This window comes from Theropithecus gelada, chromosome 11 (genome assembly GCF_003255815.1).
Source record: "Theropithecus gelada isolate Dixy chromosome 11, Tgel_1.0, whole genome shotgun sequence".
NCBI lineage: Eukaryota > Metazoa > Chordata > Mammalia > Primates > Cercopithecidae > Theropithecus > Theropithecus gelada.
In genome coordinates, this window is record NC_037679.1 from 12123906 (window position 1) to 12140313 (window position 16408).

The 16408-nt window shown below is 42.6% G+C and overlaps 1 protein-coding gene across 2 annotated transcripts in view; it reads left to right on the top strand.

Moving 5' to 3' along the window:
- Positions 1-578: 578 nt before the first annotated feature.
- Positions 579-16408, top strand: part of EIF4B (eukaryotic translation initiation factor 4B) — a 34109-nt gene continuing 18279 nt past the window's right edge. The window contains exons 1-5 of one of the 2 annotated variants that reach the window (XM_025401513.1): positions 579-917; positions 10690-10827; positions 13015-13223; positions 14181-14297; positions 16094-16148. In XM_025401513.1, coding sequence (XP_025257298.1) covers positions 905-917; positions 10690-10827; positions 13015-13223; positions 14181-14297; positions 16094-16148 — 532 coding nt within the window. In that variant the 5' untranslated portion in view covers positions 579-904. The remainder of the gene's footprint in view (positions 918-10689; positions 10828-13014; positions 13224-14180; positions 14298-16093; positions 16149-16408) is intronic. The other variant, XM_025401515.1, reaches the window with a different exon arrangement.

Sequence of the window (16408 nt, forward strand, 5' to 3'; positions counted from 1 at the left end):
GCTGCTCGGGAGGCTGAAGTGGAAGGACCGCTTGAGCCCCGGAGGTTGAGGCTGCCGTGAACCGAGATCGTGCCACTACACTCCAGCTTGGGCGACAGGGCGAGACCCTGTCTCAAAAAATAAAAATAAATAAAAATAAACAGTAATTTCTGATGTGGCTTTTAAAAACTAGGCCGGTCGCGGTGGCTCACGCCTGTAATTCCAGCATTTTCGGAGGCCGAGGCGGTGGACAGCCTGAGGTCAGGAGTTCAAGACCAGCATGGCCAACATGGTGAAATACCGTTTCTACTAAAAATACAAAAAACTAGCAGCGAATAGTGGCGGGCGCCTGTAATCCCAGCTACTCCGGAGGCTGAGGCAGGAGAATCGTTTGAACCTGAGAGGCGGGGGTTGCAGTGAGCCGAGGTCGCGCGCGCCATTGCACTCCAGCCTGGGCAACAAGAGCGAAACTCCGTCTCAAAAAAAAAAGTACGTTAAACTCAGACTCTTCCCTTTCAGAACATCCATTTCGCCACACCCATCACCGGCTCCGTGCAGAGTAAGCGGAACCAGCAGCGAAGCCCCACCCTTCCCGTCACTCTTCCGGCAGGAAGTCTATGCATCACGAGGCCGGCCAGGGCTCAACCCCAGCCCTGCGCCCGCGTGTAGCCCTACGTAAAGCGTGAGGGGTTTCGCGACAACCCAGGCCCCACCCCTTTGGCCACATGTCGCGCATGTCTTCCCGTCAGAAGCCATGCCACCTCGCCGCGCAGCTTTACGAACCTAGAGCAGCGCCGCCCCGCCTCCTGTCTCCGTCCTCACCTCCCCGCCCCCTCCCAGCTTCGAGTCTCCTAGCCCGACGCGCCCGCTATAATCACGTGATTGCCTCATCCGGGTCCTTTGCGTTCTCTTTCCCTCTCCCAACATGGCGGCCTCAGGTGAGCGAGCAGCCGAGCGCGGCCAAGGACTGGGCTCGGAAACCCCCCTCCGAGCGTGATCCACTGATTTCCTGAAGTCGGGGAACTGCTGGCACCGGTTCCTTTCTGAATTGAGGGCTGCGGCAGGCTGGCGGCGTAGCCCTGTTAGGTTACTACCTCGGGATGTTTGGGGGGGAGGGGAAGGACACCTTCCCCTCCCCCTCACACTCTTTTCACCCTTTCTGCGCGAGATTGGAATAGGCAGTAATGGTGGACTCTGGCTTGAATTGGAGAAGGAGGCGCAGAAAGGTGTGCGGGTGGTGCGAGGCCTTTTCGTAGACGTGAAGCACCGTGCCCACGTGAAGGCGTGGAGGAAGGAAGGAGGCGGTTGCTGCGCGGACGAGTGCACATTAGGCTACGTCTCCAAGGCGCGAGGCTGTAGCGGACCGGAGTCGGGGGCAGGGGAATAAGTGTGGGGGGAGCAGTTGGAACGCTAGCGCGAGTCGGTGGAGGGGCGGGGGAAGGCAGTGGTGCGCGTGCGCGGTGGGAGACACGAGGGTAGTGGAGACGGGCGCGCCTTCAGTCCTTGCGCTAGAACCCAGATAGGAAGCTTTTAACGCGCCTGTGTTGCGCTCTTTTTATGTCCTTTTAGGTTGTCTCTTCCCTTTCTAGAGTGTGGCCCTGTGCCTGTATTCTTCCAAGGGTATGTGTGTTAGGCTTGGAGGTTGGTGCTATTGGGGGGTGGGGAACCCAGTGTGGTGCACCCACGTGTTGAGAAGCACGGGTGTGCACCTGGATTTCCTTCTAGGCTTTTTTCTCATACTCAGTTGGAGGCGTTTTTACTCAGCGCAGCTATATGCAAGGATCAGGTTTCTCTTCTGGCGCTTCCACGTTGGTTGAATTTGGATAGCTCCAATGGTAGATTTCAGCTTTTTTGTTGTTGTTGTTAAGGTAACTGTACAACTACCAGCAGGTACTTTAAGATAGTGCTTACTAGTGGCTGGAGTTGCTTACTTTATGTATTACTAGTGACTGGAGTTGCTTACTTCTTTAGACTACCTTGGAGGTTGCCTTGCAAGTCTACTTACATATCTAATGGGCCTGTAAGAGCAGTGATGACCCAACATCTTGTAGCATTGATTTTAGTTTGGGGAATATAGTTTGTTTTCTCTGGCATGACCTTGCATTCTTGAAAACATTATTTGAACTTCTATCTCTGGGTGCTCATTTCTTACCCGGTAATTCATTATCTCTGTTACAAAGAAGCTAAGGGTTATGGTTGGCTTTGGAAAATGTTGAGAAATTTGAGGTGCATTTGAAGATCTTTCATTGGTGTAACACTTGACAGTTGACCAAGCACTTTTGTGCATTGTTGTCTCCTTCGATCCTGAGGTACTGCAGAGAGCTGGTGGTATTTCCCAGCTGAGGAATATTATTTAAGGCCACACTGCTCTCAGCTGGCAGAGCAAGCTCATAATCTTTGAGACTCCTCAGCAACTTAAAAGTATCAAGGTGTCATCATCAGTTTAGGACGCTGCCCTAAAGCATCTGAAGTTTACAAAAATGTTCAAATTTTTTTCTCCAGTGGGCTAGTACAAGTCCTAAATATATTTTAAACTAACCATTGCTTAAAGTACTTACTTGGTCTGGATTTGCCACCTTAACAGTTTAGTATAGTAATTTAGTGAAGAAAATTTGTGTTTTCTTAACTTTTGGTTTTTTTTTTTTAGAGGCGGAAGACGTGCCAGCAATTTATGTCCTTTGTTTTACCAAGTTGAGGGAAATCCAGACTGATTAAAGGGATTTACTCAGTGCCGTCCCATTTTCTTGTTCTTCCATATTTACTCCACTCCCTTGAAAACCCTCATCTCCTTTAATTCACTTCAGTAAATCTTTTTAGCTGGTACTGGTATCTGAGCACAAGTCACGTCTTTCAGTCTGTCCTTGAGGAATCTGGGGTTTATCGGATGGTTTCCCCGCCCCTCTTTTCCAGTCACATTGGCTTTGTGAAGTAACCAGTATTCCCTGATGAGGGAAATGGATGTTATGTATTCTGTGTGAAAATACATAAAACAACTTCATTATGCCTCTTTTACTGTTAAATGAGACCAAAAAATTCTTTGCAGCAATACCAGTTTCCAGTGTGATCCATTATTGACCTTCAAGAACTAAGGTAGGTCTCAGAACTAACTATAGAATGAGGATAGTTTGAATTCCTAGAAACTTGATACATTGAGCCAGTACACTTAATTTCTTGCTTTGCTTCTTAGAATTCTTCAAGGCCTGGCGCGGTGGCTCACGCCTGTAATCCCAGCACTTTGGGAGGCTGAGGCGGGCGGATCGCTAGGTCAGGAGTTGGACACCAACCTGACCAACATGGTGAAACTCTGTCTCTACTAAAAATACAAAAATTAGCTGGGTGTGGTGTCGCGTGCCTGTAATCCCAGCTACTCAGGAAGCTGAGGCAGGAGAATCACTTCAACCTGGGAGGCAGAGGTTGCAGTGAATCGAGATTGTGCCACTGCACTCCAGCCTGGGCAAAAGAGCAAGACTCCATCTCAAAAAAAAAAAAAAAAAAAAAGTCTTAAAAATACGAAGTTTTTCATTTCTCTTAAATTTTCATTGTGACTACTTTAGTAGACTTGTTACAAGCCAGTTACCTCTTGAGTCTCAGTTTCTTTATCTGGAAAGTGGTCATTATTTGTCTGCTCTCCCCTTACCTAGAGGGAATCAGATGTGTTTAATACAGTTTAACATTTAAAATGCTTTCAAATTGAGCAGGTTGCAGTAGCTCATGCCTGTAATCCCAGCACTTTGGGAAGCGGAGGTGGGCAAAACACCTGAGAACAGGAGTTCGAGACCAGCCTGGCCAACATGGTGAAACCCAGCCTGCACCAAAAATACAAAAATTAGCGGGGTGTTGGGCTGGGCACGATGGCTCACGCCTATAATCCAGGAGGCAGAGATTGCAGTAAATTGAGATTGCACCACTGCCCTCCAGCCTGGGTGACAGAGCAAGACTCCATCTCAAAAAAAAAAAAAATTTAAAATTGGAAATAACATACATAAGCTCATGCACAGGCCTTTCATTTCCATAATGCTTCAAAATGCCATCCTGTGTGACATCTCATTTGATTATTTTTATAGGGAGAAGATGCTCTGCAGTGGTTGTTTTCATACACTGCTAACTCTCACAGTAAAATGGTTTTAAGGGTTGCCATTATATATTGCTTATAGATTACCCAGTTTCAAATTCCATCCTCCATCATGTATATGTTATTCTGGGAGTAAGATACCCAGAAGGCTAAAACTAACTCTTTTTGAAAGTTTAAATACCAATACAGAATACTGTCAGTTAAGATAAAGCAGTGTTTCTAAGTAATGTCATTGAAAAAAGAGGTATGTTTCATCTCAAAACATTCTGGAATTCTCTTTTCATAATGGTAGAGGAAATAACTGATGAGTACAGTATTTTAAGTGCCTATTTGTAATTAGATTTGCCTTATGTACATTTATGAGCCAGTTTCTTAAATTTGTAGTAGATACTGCTATGGTCCCAATAGTAGGAAAGTACTCAAATCAAGAAGTTTAATTTGAATTTGTGTAGCTCCTGTCTCCCATTTTGTGTAATGGTTAGTATGGCATGCATTGGGCACTTACTTTGATTATGTAAATGATCAAATTCAGTATCCCTGGAGGGATAAGGAAAAGGTAGTACGGCATCTTTCTTCTTGTGTCAAAATGAAGTAATTGGGCACAGAGAGGTCATGAAACTGAATCTGTACGGGAGTCAAGATGGTGGAGCTTATGAGTTCTGACTTAGTCTTTATCTCTATTATGCTAAACTTACCCAATCCCCAACTAAATCAAAGGGTGGTTTACATTGGGATCTTTTCAACTTTGCAGTGGGTTTATCTGGATAGTAAATGCTTTTTTTACTTGAGATGGGTTTATCCTGATAGTCTTATCATAAAGTCGGGGAGCATCTATATAGTGCAGTAAAGGTGAAGGTGAAATATTATGATATTACATTGCATGAAATGTCTTTTCATGGCTGGGCTTTAAACACCAATGTAATTAGTCTAATTCTAGACACTCTATTTGGGTGGATTGATTGTGTTTATACAATGTTGTTGATTTAGGGAAACATTTGTTAATCATTAATTCATTATTTAAAGTAGCTTTTGTTGTTTTGTTTTTGTTTTTGTTTTGAGACAGAGTCTCACTCTATGACTCAGGCTGGAGTACAGTGGCATGGTCTCAGCTCACTGCAATCTCCACCTCCTGGGCTCAAGCAGTTCTTATAGAGATGGAGTTTCACCGTGTTAGCCAGGCTGGTCTCGAGCTCATGACCTCAGGTGATCCTCCCACCTTGGCCTCCCAAAGTGCTGAGATTACAGGCATGAGCCACCACGCATGGCCTAAAGTAGCCTTTAATTATGGAGAATTTGGCAGAACTCACTTTTAATAATAGCTTTATTCAATGTAATTTGTATACCATAAAATTTGCCCTTTTAAAGTATACAGTTTGGACCGTGTGCAGTAGCTCACACCTGTAATCCCAGCACTTTGGGGTGCCAAGGCAGGAGGATCAATCACTTAGGCCCAGGAATTCAAGACCAGCCTAAGTAACATGGTGAGACCACATCTCTACAAAAATTTTTTTAAAAATTAGCCAGGGATGGTGGCATGTACCTGTGGTCCTAGCTACTTGGGAGGCTATGGTGGGAGGATTGCTTAAGCCCTGGAGGTCAAGGCTGTAGTGAGCCATGATCTCACTACTGTACTCCAGCCTGGGTGACACAGCAAGGCCCTGTACAATTTGGTGGGGTTTAGTGTATTCAGAGATGTACAACCATCATTATTATCTAATTTCAGAACCTTTTTATCACCCCCAAAGAAAAGTCCTTTGTATAGGACTAACATTTCCTTTTCATTTATCTTTTTATTCATTGAAGTGAAACATCACTTAGAACATGGTTCTCAACTAAGGGACAGTCTTTCATCCCAAACCCCCATCCCACCATAGAGCATTTGGCAGTGTCCAGAGACGCTTTTGGTTGTCACAGTGGAATGGGGTTCGGGGGTTGCTATTGGCATCTAATGAGCAGAGTCAGAGATACTGCTAAAGATCGCCCCATGACAAGAACTTACCTAAGCTAAAATATGAGTAGTGCTGAAATAGAGAAACTCTGAGTTAAGAAGTAGGTTGTGGCCGGGCGCGGTGGCTCAAGCCTGTAATCCCAGCACTTTGGGAGGCCGAGACGGGCGGATCACGAGGTCAGGAGATCGAGACCATCCTGGCGAACACCGTGAAACCCCGTCTCTACTAAAAAATACAAAAAACTAGCCGGGCGAGGTGGCGGGTGCCTGTAGTCCCAGCTACTTGGGAGGCAGAGGCAGGAGAATGGCGTAAACCTGGGAGGCGGAGCTTGCAGTGAGCTGAGATCCGGCCACTGCACTCCAGCCCGGGCTACAGAGCGAGACTCCGTCTCAAAAAAAAAAAAAAAAAAAAAAGAAGTAGGTTGTATTTATTTTAGTGTCTATTATAACAAATTCTGTTTATTAAGAAAACCATGAATGTGTTGTCTCTTGTTTAAGGGCTTCTGGACTTAGCAATATTTCCGTTTTTAAGATCTTCTATTAAACCTGTATGGATATATAAAGAGCTGGTGGTGTCTTTTCCCCACTGTAGACCGTGTATAAATAATTGGGACACGTTTTGTTTTGCGAGGTGATTGATTTGTTACCTTTTTAACCAGTTCACATAAGATTTAGAGAAAATTAAAGAATTGGACCAGTTCATTGTCGAACTGCAAAGGATTGATAAACCTGGAGCATTAAACAGTGCTTTACTTATAAGGCAGAGGGAACACTGTTGATATCTAAACATGTAGTGGGCCTAGGTATTGGGGGAGCAAAGGGCATGGAGGATTTAGATAACATCTTTTCTCAGTTACTGGAATGAAATGGAGTGGAACAAACACGGGCACCTACTTTAGGCTTATTGATTTTGCTTTTCAAGGGCTAATTCCTTTAAACCTGCTGCTTATGTTGTGACTGAGTCAATGCTGCTGCTGCAGTTAAATAAGTTAAAGATCTTGTACGGAATTTTAGCCTGTTTTTTTTTTTTTAAGACTCATCTAATAGCTGGGGTGCAGTGGCTCACGCCTGTAATCCCAGCACTTTGGGAGACGGAGGCAGGAGGATCACCTGGGGTCAGGAGTTGGAGACCAGCCTGACCAACATGGAGAAACCCCGTCTCTATTAAAAATACAAAATTAGGTGTGGTGGCGCATGCCTGTAATCCCAGCTACTCGGGAGGCCGAGGCAGGAGAATTGCTTGACCCTGGGACATGGAGGTTTTGGTGAGCCAAGATTGCACCATTGCACTGCAGCCTAGGCAACAAGAGCAAAACTCTGTCTCAAAAAAAAAAAAAGACTCGTCCAACAGTAATTTCTTAACCAGAGGGCCTGGGAGTGGGTGGCAATCAGAGGAGGGGGAGACTTGTGATTTGAAAAGACATTCTAAGATTTAAAAGTGCCTTTAATATTTTTTAGTCATGATATTTAATTTGTTTGGAAATTTCAAATAACATTAAAGAGGAAACTTGTTTGTCAAAGGAGTCAAGGGGTAAGAGTTGAGAAACTGATCTACAAAGTTGATTTAAGCCAAATCGGACTAAAGGGCAGATTAATTCCACATTCTGCTGTTTTGGTAGAAGATACGTATATAGAACAAAGAGGAAAGGGATACCTTATTCAGATTGTTATGTTCTTATGTTGAACTTGACCTCATTGTACTGACCACCAGTTCTATTTTTATCCTCCCAGTGGAAGGACAGGTTAATAATTGGATATTAGCTGATGATACTAGATTAAGCCCCATGAGGGTAAGGATATCTAGCTAGCATCATGTTAATCCCAGACTCTATTTTTGAATTAAATGATACGAAAAAGTCTAAAATAAGCCCAGGCACTATAAGTGGTTTACCTCATGTCTTATTCATGTTAGCTTATTAAACTCTCCCGTAGATCTTTGCATATGAGACTGGGCGCACAGTGGCTCATTCCTGTAATCCCAGCATTTTGGGAGGTCGAGGTGGGTGGATCCTTTGAGGTCAGGAGTTCGAGACTAGCCTGGCCAACATGGTGAAACCCTGTCTGTGCTAAAAATAACAAAAATTAGCCAGGCTTGGTGGCACGTGCCTGTAATCCCAGCTACTCGGGAGACTGAGGCAGGAGAATCACTTGAACTTGGGAGACAGAGGTTGCAGTGAGTCAAGATGGTGCCACTGCACTCCAGCCTGGGCAACAGAGTGAGACTCCCTCTCAAAAAAAAAAAAAAAACACTTTTGCATATGAGCTGCAGCAATAAAAGTGCTATGAGACCCAACATCTGCATAACTGTATTCTTTGAAAGCTATGGAATAAGGCCAAGTGCAGTGGCTCACATCTCATCCCAGCACTTTGGAAGGCTGAGACAGGGTGGACCACTTGAGGCCAGGAGTTGAAGACCAATCTGGGCAGCGTAGCAAGACCCGCGCTTCTACAAAAAATTTTAAAATTAACTGGGTGTGGTGGTGCATGCCTATAGTCCCAGCTACTCAAGAGGCTACAGTGGGAGGACTGCTTGAGCCCAAAATGTCAAAGCCGCAGTGAGCCATGATTGCACCACTGCAAAAAAAAAAAAAATAGAAAAGAAAAAGAAAGCAGGCCGGGCGCGTTGGCTCACATCTATAATCCCAGCACTTTGGGAGGCCGATCACAAGGTCAGGAGATCGAGACCATCCTGGCTAACACTGTGAAACCCTGTCTCTACTAAAACTAAAAAAAAAAAAAATTAGCCTGGCATGGTGGCACGCACCTGTAGTCCCAGCTACTTGGGAGGCTGAGGCAGGAGAAATCACTTGAACCCGGGAGGCGGAGGTTGCAGTGAGCTAAGATCACGCCACTGCACTCCAGCCTGTATGACAAAGCGAGATTTCATCTCAAAAAATAAAAGTAGGATGGATTCAAAATGTGATCTGGTTGATCATAAACGATACTTTCGGAGCTGGATTAATGTTAAGTCACTTGAGAGATATGGAAAATACCATGTTCGTGGTCAACTTTGATTATTTTAGCCGGGTTCATCTGGTTTGCACGTTGGGACCGTAATACTTCAGGTTCCGATTGTGTCCGGAAGGCTGTGTGTTAACATTCATAGCAAACTGGTTACCTTTATTTCCTGAAAGTTGAATTTTGAAAGAAAGGCAGATACCAACTGAGAAAGCAACCTTCAGTTAAACAAAGGGGTACATCAACTTTGATATTCTTGGATTAAAAATCAGGTGACAGTTGGAACATGGAGGAGAAATTCATGATTATAAAAACCATGAAGCCAATCTTTTTTACAACAAAGCTGCTTGCTTTTTTCTTAATCATGTAGTGTCTGCTATCAGGCCAGTTCTGGAACTTTACTGAGTCCCTTCTGCTCTTCTGAATTAGTTCTTGATTGGTGGTAACTTCTCAGAAGTTCTGAGGACCAAAAAGAAAGAGCAGTGTCAGTTCGCTAAGCTGAACCATTTGGAGATTACTAAGTATTCCATAATGGTGGGAAACACTTAAATGTATTGGTTATTAGGGTTTTCTTGTGTTTTCCTTTTAGCATTATATCCTCATATGCAGTGTTGTTACAGTAGAGAAGGACATTTTTTCTAGAGGGCAGAGAGATCTAGGGAATATGACTTTTACCATTTGAACACTACAAATAGCAGTACGTTTTACCATGGTTTTGATAATCTGACATAGAATAAGCTGCTGAGAGACAAGGATACCTTGGTATATAGAAAGAACCTTGGACTTCGTATGAAAAAAATTTGGGTTTTATCTTCAGCCTAGCCATCTAATGTCTCTGTAACTTTACAGACATCTAGTGTTTCACTTAACCTCTCTGAGACTTAGTTTCCTTTTCTGTAAATTGATAGTTGTGGCCAGGCACCATGACTCATACCTGTAATCCCAGCATTTTGGGAGACTGAGGCAGGAGGATCACTTGAGCCTAGGATCCTCCAGGATACTTGAGACCAGCCTAGGCAACATAGGGAATAAAAAAAAAAAATTAAAAATCAGCTGGACATGGTGGTGTACCTCTGTGGTCCCAGCTATTGAGGAGGCTGAGGTGAGAGGATCGCATGGGAGGGTTGAGGCTGCAGATAGCCGTGGCCACACCACTGCACTACAGCCTGGGATACAAGAGCAAGACTCTGTCTCAAAAAAAAGAAAAAGGATAGTTGTGATTCCTTCCTCCTATGGTTTGTTTACAAGTGTCAAACAATCTTCAGAACTGCCATACAGAATATGTTATGTGAGATACGAATTTTTATTCATCTTTTTTATCCAAGGAGCAGTGAAAGTAGTAACTGAATAGAAGTACTTACAAAATTAAAGATCTCAAATGATAAGTGAATATAGTAGAAAATAAAAGGTTGCCCCCACACTCCAAACATACTCTCCAGGGGGTATCTCAAACACCCAGACCCGTTTCCATACGTAAACATGTGTTTACACATAATAGATATTCTGCAACTTTTAAATTTCTTATTGTTCAGTTCTTCTTTTTGTACCATTATATTGTGCTTTCTCCTTATTTATGTCTGTATAGTACCCCTTCATGGAAATGCCATAATTTAACCATTTGAGGAGTGTCCATGTTACTTTCTTTGAAAATAACGTTTTACAATATTGCATTGTACAGCTCTGTAAATATCTGGGTATTGATGAATAATCTTTCTCTTGCCTTTTAAAACAGCAAAAAAGAAGAATAAGAAGGGGAAGACTATCTCCCTAACAGACTTTCTGGCTGAGGATGGGGGTACTGGTGGAGGAAGCACCTATGTTTCCAAACCAGTCAGCTGGGCTGATGAAACGGATGACCTGGAAGGAGATGGTAATTTTTCTTTTGTCATCATGTTTGGAATGTTTATTATTTTCTAGAGAAAACCTATTACTTAATAATTCACATCATTTGTAATCTGAAAAGAACTTACTCATTTTTTAGCACCTGAAATCTTACATATTTTGTAGAATCTAAGGTTTATTCTGAGGTTTGGGCTATCAGACTCTGCAGTGAAGACTGAAGTGGTCATTTAAGAGAGCTTTTCTAGTTCTTGCTCTTGCACTAACAGACTTCTTAAGTTACTATTCTTTTGGGCCTCATTTTCTTCATTTTAAAAGTAAGCAATTCTATGGGGTCCTCATAAAGTGATGTTTCAGGCTGCTCGCAATGGCTCACACCTGTAATCCCAGCACTTTGGGAGGCCAAGGTAGACAGATCATGTGAGATCAGAAGTTCAAGACCAACCTGACCAACATGGTGAAAACCTGTCTCTACTAAAAATACAAGAATTAGCTGGGCGTGGTAGCATGTGCCTGTAATTTCAGCTACTCGGGAGGCTGGGGCAGGAGAATTGCTTGAACCCAGGAGGTGGAGGTGGCAGTGAGCCGAGATCATGCCACTGTACTCCAGCGTGGGTGACAGAGCGAGACTCCATCTCAAAAAAATTAAAAACAAAAAGTGATGTTTCAGTGTAATCTGTTAGCTATGTTTACTCAGAGCCAAGGAATAATTAGTTCTAGGAGTTATTAGTATAAAATCAGTGTCCTTGGGTAAACAAAACTGGTCTGAGGAAAAGGAATGAGAACACTAATTATGGTGGGAAAATAAAGAAGAGTCATTGAGTGTCATTTGGACAAGTTCTGTACCTTCAGGGAGTCACCAGAAATAATCAGGAGCTATTTTTTATAATTACCAGGTATGACATAAATCTCATTACCATTGTTTTTTTCCTGAAAATCTTTTATTGCATGCTGAAAGAATAATTTTTCTTGTGACCTGTTCTCATAATTCCTAAAAATGGGATTTTTTTTTTTTTTTTTTTTTGATACAGTCTCACTCTTATCGCCCAGGCTGGAGTGTAGTGGCGCGCTCTCAGCTCAGCACAACCTCTGCTCCTGGGGTTCAAGCGATTCTCCTACCTCAGCCACCTGGGTAGCTGGGATTACAGGTGCCTGCCACCGCGCCAGCTAATTTTTGTATTTTTAGTAGAGTTGGGGTTTTACCATTTTGGCCAGGCTGGTCTTGAACTCCTGACCTCATGATCCACCTGCCTCAGCCTCCCGAAGTGCTGGGATTATAGGCATGAGCCACCGCACCCAGCCAAAACAGGAAATTTTATATAGGTCGTACTTCCCATAAGTGTTGGTATCTGAAGTACAAATTCATGGACAGTTCTGTAGGGAAAGATCGTTGTTGTTGTATTTTTTGTTTGTTTTCAGACGGAGTCTCTGTCGCCCACACTGTAGTGCAGTGGCGCAGTCTCTTGGCTCACCGCAACCTCCGCCTCCCGGTTCAAGCGATTCTCCTGTCTCAGCCTCCCAAGTAGCTGGGATTACCGGCACGCGCCACCGTGCCTGGCTAATTTTTGTATTTTTAGTAGAGACAGGGTTTCACCATATTGGTCAGGCTGGTCTTAAACTCCTGACGTCAGATCCACCCACCTTGGCCTCCCAAAGTGCTGGGATTACAGGCGTGAGCCACCGAGCTGGGCCTATTGTTTTTAAGGGAGGATAGACCATGCAGAAAAATACTCACTTTAGCCTCGCCACTAGGAGTACGAGAGTTGTCAGTAGTCGTTAAATACACCTGGAGTAAGAGGGACCCAGGTTTGAATCCTAGCTTTACCATCTGTGACCTTGGGCAAATTACTGTGTGAAATCTGAGTTTGCTTTTCTGTAGAATGGGGGACAACCTCATAGGACTGTTAGATAAGTTGGGATATAATTAATATAAAGTAGCTGGCACACAGTAATATTCCATGAACAGTTGTATTTATGGAATAATTCCATACATTTATGGAATAGTATTTCTTTGCTACATAAGGATTGAGGTGTCATAATTAATCTCAGAAGCATCTTCTTTTTGTAAAGTGCCCTTATTAGTGAACCCCCACTTTTTTTTTTTGTCTGTTTCCTTGTATAGCATGTTTAATATTTGGCAGTTAACATGGGTCCTCTTGTTCTATGACAGTAGTGAGAGACGTTTCTTCTAATTCTTGTATTCATTCCTCTATCCTAGTTTCAACAACGTGGCACAGTAATGACGACGACGTGTACAGGGCGCCTCCAATTGACCGTTCCATCCTTCCCACTGCTCCACGGGCTGCTCGGGAACCCAATATCGACCGGAGCCGTCTTCCCAAATCGCCACCCTACACTGCTTTTCTAGGGAACCTACCCTATGATGTGACAGAAGAGTCAATTAAGGAATTCTTTAGAGGATTAAATGTAAGTGTAAAAGTTGTAATAATTAACTAGATATTGAGGATAGTGTCTAAAAAAGACTAATTGTGGAATCGGCAGTTGCTCTTAAACAACTAAAAATACAATTTAAGGCTGGGCATGGTGGCTCACACCTGTAATCCCTGCATTTTGGGAGTCAGAGGTGGGTGGATCATTTGAGGTCAGGAGTTCGAGTCCAGCCTGGCTAATGTTGTGTTCTTCTACTAAGAATACAGAAATTAGCTGGGCATGGTGGCACACGTCTGTAATCCCAGCTACTCGGGAGGCTGAGGTAGGAGAATTGCTTGAACCTGAGAGGGAGAGGTTGCAGTGAGCTGACATTGCGCCACTGTACTCCAGCCTGGGTGACAGAATAAGACTCTGTCTCAAAAAAAAAAAAAAAAAAAAGAAATATAATTTAGTTTTGTGGGTTTTTTTTGTTTTTTTTTTTTTGGAGATGGAGTTTCGCTCTTGTTGCCCAGGCTGGAGTGCAACGGTGCAATCTCAGCTCACTGCAACCTCCATCTCCCAGGTTCAAGCAATTCTGCCTCAGCCTCCCAAGTAGCTGGGATAACAGGCATGTGCCACCATGCCCAGCTAATTTTTTATATTTAGTAGAGATGGGGTGTCACCATGTTGGTCAGGCTGCTCTTGAACTCCTGACCTCAGATGATCCACCTGCTTCAGCCTCCCACAGTGCTGGGACTACAGGCATGAGCCTCTGCACCTGGCCTGAATTCATATTTCTTTTAAGGGTTAAATTCATATAGTTCAAAATTCAGAAGGTATAATAGGGCATTTAGTAAAGTTTCTACTATCCCTCTGCATCAGTTTTCCTCCTGAGACAACCATGTTCTTGTGTATTCATAAAAATTCATGCACATACAGTAATGCTTTCGTACTCCTCTCAAAAAATGGCAAATGAAGAACGTTGGGAAACTTTGTTGTTTCTTATTCCTTCAGATCAGTGCAGTGCGTTTACCACGTGAACCCAGCAATCCAGAGAGGTTGAAAGGTTTTGGTTATGCTGAATTTGAGGACCTGGATTCCCTGCTCAGTGCCCTGAGTCTCAATGAAGAGGTAAAGAAAATAAGAGTGGGGATATGAGGAGTGTAAGTTCACAAATCTCGTGTTTATTTATCAAACTGATATTTTTTAGGTTAAGTGAGTGGCTCACTTCAAAGATTCCCATATCTACAAATAAAAGCCTGCATTATTTAACAGTATATCACTTAACATTCAACATTTAGCAAGTCACACTTCAGCAAATTCAGTAGGCCCCAATAATTTAGAGAGGTACTTAGGTGGAAAATTGTGGAAGAAACGCGCCACACACCATGTCTCTAAAAAAGTCTCACATTGGTTTACCCATAGTGTTGCCTCAACTCCTATGACTTTTTCAGAGTAATCTGACCTGATAAAGGCAAATAGAAAAATCAAATTTGTTTAGTATTGAAAGGCATATCTCATTTTCATGGAAGTGTTGTAATGGTATTTTTTGTTCATTTAAGAGGATTTGGAAACATTTCCTACAAAGGAATATATTATAGGAGAGAGACAAATATCCAATCCTTCTGCTTGTCAACACTGCCTACAAAATATTTTCCTGTCCCAGAACTTGAGAGCCTTATATCTCAGAAGAAAAAAGACTTTTTTCCTCCTTTAACTCCAAAAACACCTTATTGTTTATTGATAAGGCAATTTCTAGTGCCATTTGTGCCATAATTCGTGCCATAAGTCCTAATTTTCCCTATGACATGATTGAAATCAACACCTCTTAGAAATAGTTTTGCTGCCTCATAATTACCATCATCATAATCTGTCATCAGTGTGAAATAGAGATAAAAATTAATGTACCTAGTTAAATTTAAATGCATATGAAGGTCTAATGTTGTTCCAGAGTTACTCTTATTGGATTATTTTTAGATTTTATTAACTTTAGTGGTCTCTAACCTTACTCAGTCTGGATAAGAAAAAGAATACCATGCAGTTGTTAACTATTTGATGCTTACTAGATGAACTATTACTTAATATATTGTTGTGGTGCATATTTAAGAGTTAACTTTGTTACTAAAGATTTCATTATAGTGGTGTTTAATATAGTTTTGGGTATTTTTAACTAAAAATCATTGTTATCCTTCTTCAACTGTAGATTCTACTATGAAATGAGGAAAAATCAGCAGTAAAATTAATTGGGTTCAAAGTATGTAAATAATGATGTGGGAAAGGGAAGTCAGAGGGTATCTCTGGAAGAACTGATTTATCCAAAGGTAATACTGAGTGAAAGAACCTAAGATTGTAGACAAAGCATGCTTTATGCAATTTTGCTGGTGTATAGTACTAGTAGGGGCTCTATAAATGTGTTGGGTGTTTTTATTTTTAGGAGACAGGGTCTCGCTATATTGCCTAGGCTGGACTTGAACTCCTGGGCTTAAGTGATACTCCCGCTTCAGCCTTCCAAATAGCTGAGACTGTAGGTACATGCCACTGCACCTGGCTTCTATAAATTTTGATAAATAATTGCTGTGGCACCAAATACGCCTTTTATTCAGCTAGTTATGTGAGGATTGTTTTTAATTTACTACACTTGACAAATTACCTTGGATCGTTAAAAAGTTAATTCTGTTCTGTGAAATTAAGCTTTGTAAAAGTAGTATGATAATTGACCTAATATTCAAAGCCAGCTTAAATTTGTTGAATTTTTAAGTCTTTATAAAGGACTCTTTAGCCCACAGATTGGAGTGTTAGCTAGATTACAGTGTTCTCCTTTATCTTCCTTCCCCTAGTGCTTCTGCTATGCCCAGACGTTCAAGGTCACTCAAGGGATTTGTGCATAATGGGGCAAAAGGTTGGTTAATATGGTCCTATGCTCTCAGTCTCTAGGTAACAGGAGAATTCGAGTGGACGTTGCTGATCAAGCACAGGATAAAGGTAAGGAAACTGGTAGACATTTCTGACTGGTAATGGTCCTAGGATGACAACAAACCATCCTTCCCAGAAAATTTTAACAGGGGTAGTGGTGGGCCTGCCTGAATCTACAGTAACAGATTTCAATCAGTTTTGCCCCACAGGGGATTTCTGGCAATGTTTTAAGACAGTGTAGGTTGTCACAATTGGAGGGAGTGCTGCTGACATAAGTAGAATCCAGGGGTTAATTCTGTAGGGGATAGGACAGTCCCTATCAACAAAGA